The following is a 12,937-nucleotide window of genomic DNA, read 5'->3' as shown; positions in this document are numbered from 1 at the left end:
AAATAACTCAGTTCTTAACTTCTTGCGTCGAGCCAACCCGGATCCGGGATCATGACTACAGCCTCAAGCTATTACCATAACGTAACGTTAACTATTCATGAAAATCGCAAATGAAATGAAATCAATATGCTAGCTCTCATGCTTAGCCTTTTGTTAACCTCTTGCTTCTACTCGGGACGCTTGCGTCCCAACTAGAGCTCTGGAAATGCAAATGCGCTACGCTAAATGCTAATAGTATTAGTTAAAACTCAAAAGTTCATTAAAATACACATGCAGGGTATCGAATTAAAGCTACACTCGTTGTGAATCCAGGCAACAAGTCAGATTTTTAAAATGCTTTTCGGCGAAAGCATGAGAAGCTATTATCTGATAGCATGTAACACCCCAAAAGACCCGCAGGGGACGTAAACAAAATAATTAGCATTTCGGCGTTACACAAACCGCACAATAAAATAGAAAACATTCATTACCTTTCACCATCTTCTTTGTTGGCACTCCTAGATGTCCCATAAACACTATTTGGGTCTTTATTTCGATTAAATCGGTCCATATAAAGCCTAGATATCGTTATATGTAGACTGTGTGATAAACGAAAAAAACATCGTTTCAAAACGTAACGTCATTTTTTAAAATTCAAAAAGTCGACGATAAACTTTCACAAAACACTTCGAAATACGTTTGTAATGCAACTTTAGGTATTAGTAAACGTTAATAAGCGATAAAATTCATCAGGAGGCGATGTAAAGATCATTAGCTGTCCGTCTGGAAAAATGTCCGGCTAGAAACTCAACGAAAATATCCGGTCCTAGACCTGAGGAGATACGGTGCCCTGCATGTGTTTGACCAAGAAAAAACTCGAAGGGAAATGACAAGACTCTAGACACCGTGTGGAAGCTGTAGGTACTGCAACCTCAGTCAATTAATTGTGGTTCACCTTTATCAATGGGTTCAAGTAGCGCATGGATATATTTTCCCATTTTCAGTGATCAGTTTTTCCTGTGCTTTTCGATGTAAATGCCGTTCTGGTAAAGCCACAGCAGTGATTTAACCAGTTTTATAAACGTCTGAGTGTTTTCTATCCACACAGACTAAGCAAATGCATATACTATATTCCTGGCATGAGTAGCAGGGCGCTGAAATGTTGCGCGATTTTTAACAGAATGTTCAAAAAAGTAGAGGGTCGACTTAAGAGGTTAACAACACTGTCATCTCAGATTTTCAAAAATATGCTTCTCTACCATAGCAAAACTAGCATTTAGCATTTAGCGTTAGCATTTAGCATTAGCATTTAGCGTTAGCATCACCAGGCAACATTTTCACAAAAACCAGCAAAAACATTCAATAAATCATTTACCTTTGAAGAACTTCGGATGTTTTCAATGAGGAGACTCTCAGTTAGATAGCAAATGTTCCGTTTTCCTGAAAGATTATTTGTGCAGGAGAAATCGGTCCGTTTTCTGCGTCATGTTTGGCTACCAAAAAAAAACGAAAATTCAGTTATAAAAACGCCGAACTTTTTCCATAATAACTCCATAATATCGACTGAAACATGGCAAATGTTGTTTAGAATCAATCCTCAAGGTGGTTTTCTACATATCTCTTCAATGATGTATCGTTCCTGGAAGTGTGCTTCTCTGTCTGTATCGCATGGTAAAATGATTGCCACTGAGAATTACGCACCAATTTAGACAAAGGACACCGGACGGGACCCTGGCAAATGTAGTCTCTTAATGGCCAATCTTCCAATGATATGCCTACAAATACGTCACAATGCTGCAGACATCTTGGACGAACGGCAGAGCGCATAAGCTCGTTCACAGCATATTCACAGCCATATAAGGAGACATAGTAAAACAGAGCGTCAAAAATCCTGCTCATTTCCTGTTTGAAGTTTCATCTTGGTTTCGCCTGTGAGATCAGTTCTGGGGCACTCACAGATAATATCTTTGCAGTTTTGAAAACGTCAGAGTGTTTTCTTTCCAAAGCTGGCGACTATATGCACAGTCGAGCATCTTTTTGTGACAAAATATTGCGCTTAAAACGGGCACGTTTTTTTATCCAATAATGACATAGCGCCCCCATAGGTTGAAGAGGTTAACGTAAAGACTTAAAACTCAGGATTCTGTAAAGGCATACCCCAATCAGGATATGTGTTTACTTATAGTTTCCTGTGCCAACCGGAAGTGCCATAATTGGTGTCACAGGGGCTGTTTCGAAGGGTTAAAAAAGTCAGATCTTTCATATGTGTTATTAGGCAACCCCCATGAACTGTAAATCAGTCATTTTTCCCATACAATTTAAAAGAAAAACTAAATCACACACACACACAACTTGGAAGGAGGGACGTATTGGGGTGCGTAGAGACAGACAGTGCCTGCAATAGTTAGCTTTGTTTGAGCTAAAAAATAACCGTCAGACCTAGAGTTCTGAAACTTTAGAAACCTGTTCTAGACCTCAGGTCGATAGTGCGTGGTGAGTTACGTGGCTCTAGAAGGTTCTCGGACCGAGAAACAGCCTCGTACATTTGCAATGACTTCAATTAATTTTGACCATTACGAAAATGACGACATTTAGAAAAGTCTCAGAGACGCAAGACTAGGTGCATTGAAACCGGCTCGGCCCATAGAGACGGACCCCAACGTTTCTGTCCGATAGCTCCTTCAAGGACCCCGTAGCAAGGCATGGAAAAAAGTGGATTTTCAGCACCAATTAGGGTTTTGCTCAGGCACCGAAGGACCTATCGAGCCGAAACTCGGGATTCGGGGTCGCCTCACATAGGCCTACACATAATGTCCAAACTGGACCCGCAGCTAGAACGTAACTATGTGTTTTACGTTTTTATTATGTTTTAAACTGAAGGCGCTGTGAATTATGGGGCTGCTCTGACATATGTGATAGTTGGCTTCTAAATGAGTTGGAAAAAGTGGGTTTGGTGTCAATTGGTATCAGTTTGGTGTCAGAATGATATCTAATTGACTGATGGACGGTGACTTGCTGGTGACTCTTGTCCATTTGCAATATGTTTAAACAGTGAGGTACCATCACCAAAATGGCATTCTGAAATCAACACAAAAGATGGCATCACCATAGTCTCCAGACTGTGCCGAGTTCAACGAGACGCCCCACTTGACCGTAGCTCGCTCTGAGTGCAGCGACCTTGAAGTAGTAGAAGTAGAAGGCCCAAAATGAAGCCTGGCCCTAAATATCATTTGCTTTTGGGTGACAGTGAGAGAACCGTTAGGGTGAGAAGCACAATTCGACCTCAGGTACGTTCCTGAGGTCCTCCCGATCTGTGCAAGCCTAACCTTGACCGTGTGGCATTAACCCTTAACAGTTAAAAGAAGGTGTTTACATCAAACAGTTTGCATTGACTTCTCTCCCCATAGGAATACATTGCCTGCACCCCTAAATTCAACCTGAAGCCTATGTGGTTATGAATGCCGTATGAACCTGTCTTCGATGACAGTCCATCAGGCCACTATGAGGTCTACCTGTGTCGATTCTAAGCTTCCTGGACCAACCGGAAGTGGTTAAAATCACCCTAAAAGTGTATATCCATACCCTGCCTGCAGTTTGATAGAAAAAGTGCATTCAACCCTGTGTAAATCAGTCAGTTCTTAACGTAAAGACTTAAAACTCAGGATTCTGTAAAAGCATACCCCAATGAGGATATGTGTTTACTTATAGCTTCCTGTGCCAACCGGAAGTGCCATAATTGGTGTCTCAGGGGCTGTTTCGAAGGGTTAAAAAAGTCAGATCTTTCCAAAACTTCATATGTGTGATTAGGCAACCCCCATGAACTGTAAATCAGTCATTTTTCCCATAAAATTTCAAAGAAAAACTAAATCACACACACACAGCTTGGAAGGAGGGACACATTGGGATGCGTAGAGACATACACTGCCTGCATTAGTTAACCTTGTTGGAACTTTTAAAGAACCGTCAGACCTAGAGTTCCGAAACTTTAGAAACCTGTTCTAGACCTCAAGTCGATAGGGTGTGGTGAGTTACGTGACTCTAGAAGGTTCTCGGACCGAGAAACAGAGGAACCAGAATCACTGCCCAGCCATCCCGAATTCATCGGGCCAGTCAATTTCGCATTCCAGCAGGATTTTTGAGCATGCCAAATTCGTGATGGTACATGCCCATTGAAACATATTGCAAATGCACGTGCACTTGCAATATGATTAAACAGTGAAAAAACATCACCAAATGGACATGATGAAGTCAACACAAAGAGCGATGGAAAGGAACAACTATCACTCCCCGGCCATCCTGTGTTCATCAGGTCAGTCAATTTTGCATTCCTGCAGGATTTTTGAGCATGCCAAATTCGTGATGGTAAATGCCCATTGAAACATATTGCAAATGCAAAATCGAAAGAATTTTGAAAAACGGTCCAGAAAGCACTAATTTTGTGGGTGATAAGTTTTAGATTTTTTTTCTCACTTTTTCAAAATTTTGCTTTTGGATGTTGACTTGTGTTGCATTTGCAATATGAAAAACCACTGTGGAGCGCGCTCGCCACCTGTTGGATTTTTAAAGTGTTACAACTGGCATTTGCAATCAACTTTGAACGAAACGACGCCGAATTGAGTGGTATTGGACACCGTGTATACGGTTTGTCCAGTGCCAATGACTTCCCATTCATTTTTGTCCATTTCAGGGGGGTGTTCCCTTACATTATATATGCTTTGTGGAAGTCACTGGACAGAAGTTGCTATCCGGTTTGATGATCAAACAAATGTGTGGTTGAATTTCTGAAATATGATTTGTAAAAACGCTGATGCAAAACTGGGCAAATCAAAGTAGTACATTATGAAGGTAGACTAAAAGTGCTCCTTCAAAGAAATCATGCAATGCGAAGTCATACAATGCTAGCTAAAATCATGTGTAGAAACACGTAATCTTGCGCACCCCTTCGATATGAGGTTATTTTTACTCCATCTTCACTTCCACGAGGTTGGGGTAATAACATGTTCAACTACTTAAGACATTGGCTCGAATCTACGTTGTGTCTTTAGATTTCGAGAAAATTAAATTTTCACTTCCCTCATTAACTTCCCAAACCCCGGCATGGTTTGGTCTGTCTCGCAAGCATTCCCCGAAATCTCGGGATTATGCGCATCTGCGTTCAGACACTGGCATAACCATGTAATACCTGGAATCATTTCTTAATCAGTGTTGCCAACTAATTTTCAGTGTAAATTGCTAGAGGCAGGTAGATTTTTTTTTTGCCAAGAATTGCTAAATGACGTTGTGATGTTATTACGTGATAACGTAAAACTGCGTCATTATGTAGAATACACAATAACGTTACTCAAATTGACTGGCCATCTTGGCAAAAAATATGATTTGACATTTGTTCAGGTACAGACTCCCACTCTTTTCTGTACAATTTTGATTGAGACATGTTGATTGATGTTGTAAATTCTGTTCAAGATCAAACATTCGTGACCAACTATATTCCCGGGTTTGGCTCGTCGAACCCGCACTACTGCTGCTTATCAGCCAACAATGATTTGCAATTTGCTGAATTTGCGGCCTGCCTGCTGCTGCTTGTGCACGAGCTGAGCGCCTGCTGCTGACGTCACTCACAATGCACTTTTGCAGCCAGGTACTTGTGTTGGGACTGAGCGTGTGACAGAGAAAATAGTTTTTGTGTAATTTCGAGGGAAAATGCGTGCATTTTAGCATTTGAGTCATTTCTCAAAAGTTGCTAAAAGTTAAAAATAAATGTTTAAAAGTAGCTAAATTTGTTGCTAGGTGCTGTTTGAAAATTGCTAAACTGGCATCACTGTTCTTAATGCTTTTGCATGTTGGGTGTCTCCCTCAAACTCATTGCTTTGAATACTTTTGGTGCTTTCAAGAAAACTGGGAACTCGAGGAGGAAAGGGAGGTCAAATCATGATGTCCGTGATCTTCAGCTTGGAAAGTCGGAGCTCTAGAAAGAGGCTCGAGTTCCCGAGTTGGATGACCGTTTAAATCGATTATCCAAGTCAGAGCTCGTTTTTTCCTCCCGAGTTCCCTATTGCTACGAACACTCGGAAATCTAGTTTTACTGTTGTCTTTGACCGCGGCAAGAGCGCTTGGTCTTTGTCGCAGAAGTGGGAGGGAACGCATGGGCCGTCCTGTATTTTTATTGGTGTTTTGGAATGAAAAGTGGAGTCCAGAGCTATGATTGGTTGCGTTGCCGGCGATATAAAAGTTAAAGAATCACATTTCCTTCTTTCTCTATTCTCTCACAAGGTCGAAGGAAGGCTTTGCCGTTGTTTAACTCCGACCAACATCAGCGTCACACTCGGTCACGAATTTGGTTAGTACAAGATAGTTTATTCTTAACGTAATCAATACATTAATTTTCGTTCGACATAAGCATGGTATTTAGCATGCTGACGTCGTTATCCGGTCTGAAGAAGGCTAGTAGACACATTGATTTAATAAACTCACTATAACTAGTTTGTCACCATTCGATCCCAATTTACTTTGACTGTTTCTCTAACATGGCTAGCCAACTAAATGTATCGTATAGTGTGTTAATTAGCGAGCCGGTCAACCTTTGTCGTGGTCGCATATATGACAGGTCGAGTTTGGTCATTTGCAGTGCAGGCAGTTTGAAAGACATTCGACTAACGGTTCCAACGTTTGTACACATGTTAATTAAAGGAAAAGGCACGCGATCATCCTCGTAGTTGTCGGCCTAGCTAGTTGTAAGCTAGAACGTTCTAGTGCTGTGGTTAAAGTCGTTAGTTTCGCACTAGTTTCCGACGTGACGCGGCAATGAAACTGCAACCCACGTGGTGTGACACACATTTTAATGGCGAGATTTCTTTATAGAAGTGTAATTATGCGCAACCTAATATGTAGCACATTTTTATTGATCGAAAGCTTAATTTGTTTTGGGGTGACTTAAACTTATCCGTATTCCTGTGTTTAGGCAACATGTCTACGAGACCAGCAGTTGGCATTGATCTCGGGAGCACCTACTCCTGCTTGGGTGTGTTCCAGCATGGTTGAAATCATTGCCAACGACCATGGCAACAGGACCACTTCAAGTTATGTTTCCTTCACAGACTCAGACTTATTGGTGATGCCGTCAATAATCGGGTTACACAGTATTCGGTACGTTTTTAAGTTCTGATAATTTTATCATTAAATTGCTATATTTTAATTGAAAATTGTATTTGGATAGTTGTATGGTTTGCCGTTTCAATGATTCTACTCGACCCAAGCTCCAAGTTTAATACAAAGGAGAGGCTAAGTCCTACCCAGAATACATTTCCTCTATGGTTCTGGTCAAGATGGAGATTGCTGAAGCCTACCCTGGAAAATTTATAATTTCAAATGTGTTGACTCTAAATTGACATGTATTTATTTTAAATCTGAAAAGGAAGGTGTAGTTTTTAGTTTTGCAATGACTGGTCAGTTTCTTGATTCCCTGTTATTGAATTATAAAAATTTATATTGTTTTTTTCTTTTCCTAGACAGTCAACAATGCAGTCGTTACCGTGCCTGCTTATTTTAAAGACTCCCAGCGCCAGGCATCCAAAGATGCTGGCACCATCTCAGGCCTGAATGTACTGCATATCTTCAATGAGCCAACTGCTGCTCCCATTTCCTGTGGCTTGGATAAGTAGGTAAATGGCTTGCTATGATCTTTATTCTGTTGAGAAGGACTGCAATGCAGGGATTATTTGCTGTGATGAAGTTTACTCCTGCCATTCGTAGTTTCCACCAGAGGTTGAAAGACCAAAGATGGCCCAATACCTTCCTTGGATGTCTGAGCGACTATTTTAATGTACTTCTCATTTGATGACCATGTATGTTTTTAGCTAATATAGACCGTATCCTCCAGGTGTATGAGGGTGAGAGGGCCATGACCAAGGACAACAACCTGTTGTGCAAGTTGGCGCTGACTGGAATCCCCCCTGCACCTCGCGGTGTTCTTCAGATTGAGGTCACCTTTAACATTGACGCTAACGACATCATGAAGGCGTCTGCAGCTGGCGAAGAGGACAAGATCACTATCACCAATGACAAGGGTAAGTTTGTTGTGGTGATGGCATTGTAAGACTAGAAAATGGCCTACAGTTACTAGCCCTAACCCAGTAGTTTCGCTGTGATGAAGTTTATTCCTGCCATTCGTAGTTTCCACCAGAGGTTGAAAGACCAAAGATGGCCCAATACCTTCCTTGGATGTCTGAGCGACAGTAGTACTTTTGAGTCTACAATGATGTACAGTTGAATCTGTGGTTCTTTTCATGTTGGTTGACTTGATTGTATTTTGCCATAAGGTCATTGAGCGCATGGTCCAGGAGGCTGAGAAGTACAAGTGTGAGGATGATGTGCAGCGTGACAAGGTTTCCTCCAAAAACTCCCTGGAGTCCTACTCTTTCAACATGAAATCCACAGTGGAGGATGAGAAACTACAGGGCAAGATCACTGACGAGGACAAGACCAAGATTCTGGACAAGTGCAACGAGGTCATCGGCTGGCTTGACAAGAACTAGGTAAGAATTCATTTGTTATGCCTTGTACAGTCTTGGGCCACTCGCTGTGATGAAGTTTATTCCTGCCATTCGTAGTTTCCACCAGAGGTTGAAAGACCAAAGATGGCACAATACCTTCCTTGGATGTCTGAGCGACTATTTTAATGTACTTCTCGTTTGAAAACCATGTATGTTTTAGCTAATATAGACGGTATCCTCCAGGTGTATGAGGATGAGAGGGCCATGACCAAGGACAACAACCTGCTCCTTGCAATGTTCTTCAGATTGAGGTCACCTTTGACGTTGACGCTAACGACCTCATGAAGGCGTCTGCAGCTGACAAGCACACTGGCAAGGAGGACAAGATCACTATCACCAATGACAAGGGTAAGTTTGTTGTGGTGATGGCATTGTAAGACTAGAAAATGGCCTACAGTTACTAGCCCTAACCCAGTAGTTTCGCTGTGATGAAGTTTATTCCTGCCATTCGTAGTTTCCACCAGAGGTTGAAAGACCAAAGATGGCCCAATACCTTCCTTGGATGTCTGAGCGACTGAAGTTAAATATTTCTCATTTGAAGGCCATTTAATATTTTGCTCATGTTAATCTGTTTATGTTTCTTAGACTGCTGATAAGGAAGAGTATGAGCACCACCAGAAGGAGCATCGCCATGTTGTACCAAGGTGCTGGTATACCCGACGGTGTGGCTGGTCGATACCCCGGAGCTGGTGGTGCGGCTCCTGGTGGCTGTGGGTTATCTTAACTGACTTGAGGAAGTCGACTAAACCATTCCACTGTTTCTGCAACTACCTCCCCCCTCACAAGCAACGTTTGAAATGTTCTACCTGTTTGTGATGGAGTCAGTGACTCTTGTCAGTGAGATTTTAAAGTTAGAAAAAAGGTTGCCTGATCACACTTCTATTGCAACTTTGTTTGCTACAGAACAGTAATTTTATGTTTGCTCAACTAGGCTGTCAGATTTCACATGGAGTATATTGTGCCTTTAAGACAAAATAAAACATGGTGACCTTCCACAACTTCTAAATGTTGATCTCAAGTGATTTTGATAAGGTCCTTATTTTGGTTAATATTCTTATGACAAAGTTTAATCTCACTTGTGACTTCCCTTAACCATAAACGTCCAGCTGCTAGACCAGTGTTTGTGGTCCTACCAATAAATATTATAGATATTTAGCAGCTCCAACTTAGTCAGGCAATCATCCAGTTTCTCAATAACCATGTTTTGTGCTACAGTTATGCAAGTAGTTGTATCCATTAACATGTGATGGAGAAGTTTGTGTAATTTTATAAATGCTGACTGAATTTGTTCATTTTACATGTCTGTAAAATGTATTGTGGGAAATGGCGGAAACCCCTTTTTGCGCAAATAAGGTCCTCCCTCTGACTGGGGTGGGCTAGTGTAGATTAGTCTACTCGCACTATATGCGAGCTGTTGGCTAGGCACATTTGCTATTTACTGCAAGTTTTTGTGATGACTATCAGCCTTGAGTGCGACATAGTTAGCTTTACATTCTTATTCGGGACAAACTTACACGAAACAGTTTATTTAGTGTGCTGTTATCTGCATTAGGTCCATTTGGAAGTATTACACTTCACACGGATTCCAAAATATTTGCATAGATCTGTCGCCAGTTAAATGGAAACCTAGCAATTTGGCATGAAATATAAAGTCTACTTTTTGCAGTTGATGTTCATGGGCTGTTGGTTAGGGAATTCTTGTGTCTTTACCTGGTCACGCACAGAAACCAGACTGCTTTATAGGGTAATTCGGGTAACATTGTCTTCAATTGCTTTACAGTTAGATTTAGAAAACAGTTATTGCAGTTTGTCAGACTACATATGGTGGGGTAATTTTGCTGAATTATCCCAATAGACCATCTGTAGTAACCCAGTCTATGGTTGCTGGCTTAAGGCAGGTAGCAGCCACTACAGAATGTCCGGTCAGAACAAGGATGAGGCGGCTGTCCAGGTTAATGGGAATTTAAAACTTATTCGGGATCGGTATACCATCCCCAGGACGGTTGAGCTAACGTAGACTAATGCAATTAGCATGATGTATGTACAAGAACATTTCCCAGGACATAGACATTTAATATTGGCAGAAAGCTTGTTCTTGTTAATCTAACTGCATTGTTTAATTTACAGTAGCTATTACAGTGAAATAATACCATGCTATTGTTTGAGGAGAGTGCACAGTTCTGAACATAGTTATTAATAAACAAATTAGGCACAGGTTTTGTGATGACTAAATTTCTCTTTGCTTCTGAGTACCCTGGTCACACAGCATAAGACAAAGAGCACTTAGGCAGTCATGCTACAACATTTAACAGAAATGCAATGGTTCATTGGATAAGTCTAAAACTTTGCACATATGCTGCTGCCATCTACTGGCCAAAATCTAAATTGCAGCTGGGCTGGAATAATACATTATGGCCTTTGTCTTGCATTTCAAAGATGATGGTACAAAAAAAATGCAAAAGAACGGTTGTTTTTTTCCTTTGTATTATCTTTCACCAGATCTTTTGTGTTATATTCTACATTCCTTTCACAATTCCACAAACGGTACCAATAATATGCATATTAGATTTAGGTATGTCATTTTAGACGAAAATTGAAAGGTGATCCTTGTAAGATGTCCACACACATCTGACTACTCATGGTTCAGATAACTGACATTAACTATGTGGTCGTTTAGATGCATACACAATTAAACATCAGACACACAGGGATTCAGTCCACAGGAGGAGAAGTTCAGCAGGGGGGTAGGCATGTTTCTGACCACACAGCGTGCTGGGGTCATAGACTGACTGAAACTGAAGTCCCGGGAATCAAGGCCACTGACTGCAGGAGATGTGGTGGTAATTAGTTAGCGTGACCTTGACCAATAAGACACTAACGAAAGTGGGGGTCCTCTGAATGGGAGACTAAGCTGCCCAACTAGAACTAACCTTAAGTGATGGATAGAATCAGCTGACTGAAGCTGGCCGTTTTAACAACTGCAATTAAGGGTGATGGAGGACTGCCAATAGCTAGTAAAGAAAGATATTAGGGAGGGGTCGAAATTAACACACCTGTTTCCCAGCGGAAAATGGGGGAGGGTCATGCTTTTTAAATTTCAGTCGCGGGGTTTAGTATATTTTTTATTTAGGCCAGGGGAGTGTCATGTAATTTGTAATGGATTAAATGTCAAATCCCTGATACTCTGCTGGGCACGAAATATCATGTGCGCCTAGTCTCAAATGATCCATAGCCTATACTAAAGGCCCAGGCTATACGAAGAGCATGCTTAGAGAAGCACAGGGCACAATTATATTTCTAAGAAAATGTACTTCCTTCCCGTTTTTGCGCTGCTGGGATGGTGTATATAAAACTAGGCTACACTGCATTACACACTGCAATGGATAGGCATTCCCAATCATGAGCTTCAGCCTGCCCTGCTTTTTGTTCTGGCTAACCAATGAATGTGCCGTGTGTGGTGGTACTTCAGGAAGCAAGTCAAATGTTTCTTCGAATGTATATACGCTGCTCAAAAAAATAAAGGGAACACTTAAACAACACAATGTAACTCCAAGTCAATCACACTTCTGTGAAATCAAACTGTCCACTTAGGAAGCAAAACTGATTGACAATAAATTTCACATGCTGTTGTGTAGATGGAATAGACAACAGGTGGAAATTATAGGCAAGACACCCCCAATAAAGGAGTGGTTCTGCAGGTGGGGACCACAGACCACTTCTCAGTTCCTATGCTTCCTGGCTGATGTTTTGGTCACTTTTGAATGCTGGCGGTGCTTTCACTCTAGTGGTAGCATGAGACGGAGTCTACAACCCACACAAGTGGCTCAGGTAGTGCAGCTCATCCAGGATGGCACATCAATGCGAGCTGTGGCAAGAAGGTTTGCTGTGTCTGTCAGCGTAGTGTCCAGAGCATGGAGGCGCTACCAGGAGACAGGCCAGTACATCAGGAGACGTGGAGGAGGGCAACAACCCATTAGCAGGACCGCTACCTCCGCCTTTGTGCAAGGAGGAGCAGGAGGAGCACTGCCAGAGCCCTGCAAAATGACCTCCAGCAGGCCACAAATGTGCATGTGTCTGCTCAAACGGTCAGAAACAGACTCCATGAGGGTGGTATGAGGGCTTGACGTCCACAGAGAACACCAAGATTGGCAAATTCGCCACTGGCGCCCTGTGCTCTTCACAGATGAAAGCAGGTTCACACTGAGCACATGTGACAGACGTGACAGTCTGGAGACGCCGTGGAGAACGTTCTGCTGCCTGCAACATCCTCCAGCATGACCGGTTTGGCGGTGGGTCAGTCATGGTGTGGGGTTGCATTTCTTTGGGGAGCCGCACAGTCCTCCATGTGCTCGCCAGAGGTAGCCTGACTGCCATTAGGTACCAAGATGAGATCCTCAGACCCCTTGTGA

At 42.1% G+C, this 12,937-nt stretch overlaps 1 protein-coding gene and 4 non-coding genes across 8 annotated transcripts; all 5 read left to right on the top strand.

Annotated features, from left to right (window-relative positions):
* The first annotated feature begins 6,217 nt into the window (after nt 1-6,217).
* On the top strand, nt 6,218-9,526 carry LOC115136025 (heat shock cognate 70 kDa protein-like). Of its 4 annotated transcripts, none has more exons than XR_010464920.1 (7): nt 6,218-6,316; nt 6,938-7,122; nt 7,485-7,633; nt 7,856-8,042; nt 8,295-8,510; nt 8,712-8,876; nt 9,114-9,526. XR_010464920.1 is itself a non-coding variant. In XM_065023758.1 (7 exons), exons 4-5 carry the CDS (start codon nt 8,034-8,036, stop codon nt 8,508-8,510), a joined length of 225 nt encoding a protein of 74 aa, XP_064879830.1. In that variant the 5' UTR covers nt 6,218-6,316; nt 6,938-7,122; nt 7,485-7,637; nt 7,856-8,033; the 3' UTR covers nt 8,712-8,876; nt 9,114-9,526. The 4 variants fall into 4 exon arrangements, 2 of the variants coding, with proteins under 2 accessions (XP_064879830.1, XP_064879831.1); XR_010464919.1 differs by having other exon boundaries at nt 7,485-7,637; nt 7,833-8,042; XM_065023758.1 differs by having other exon boundaries at nt 7,485-7,637.
* On the top strand, nt 7,695-7,788 carry LOC115136531 (small nucleolar RNA SNORD14). Its single transcript, XR_003864641.1, has one exon. It is a non-coding gene; the product is annotated as a small nucleolar RNA SNORD14 (small nucleolar RNA).
* Nucleotides 8,115-8,208, top strand: LOC115136558 (small nucleolar RNA SNORD14). Its single transcript, XR_003864667.1, has one exon. It is a non-coding gene; the product is annotated as a small nucleolar RNA SNORD14 (small nucleolar RNA).
* On the top strand, nt 8,552-8,645 carry LOC135573850 (small nucleolar RNA SNORD14). Its single transcript, XR_010464977.1, has one exon. It is a non-coding gene; the product is annotated as a small nucleolar RNA SNORD14 (small nucleolar RNA).
* On the top strand, nt 8,949-9,042 carry LOC135573849 (small nucleolar RNA SNORD14). The gene has a single exon (XR_010464976.1). It is a non-coding gene; the product is annotated as a small nucleolar RNA SNORD14 (small nucleolar RNA).
* Nucleotides 9,527-12,937: the final 3,411 nt, after the last annotated feature.

Source organism: Oncorhynchus nerka, linkage group LG10, assembly GCF_034236695.1.
Source record: "Oncorhynchus nerka isolate Pitt River linkage group LG10, Oner_Uvic_2.0, whole genome shotgun sequence".
Lineage (NCBI taxonomy): Eukaryota > Metazoa > Chordata > Actinopteri > Salmoniformes > Salmonidae > Oncorhynchus > Oncorhynchus nerka.
Note: the sequence above shows the minus strand (reverse complement) of the source record. Positions and strands in the feature narration are given on the sequence as shown.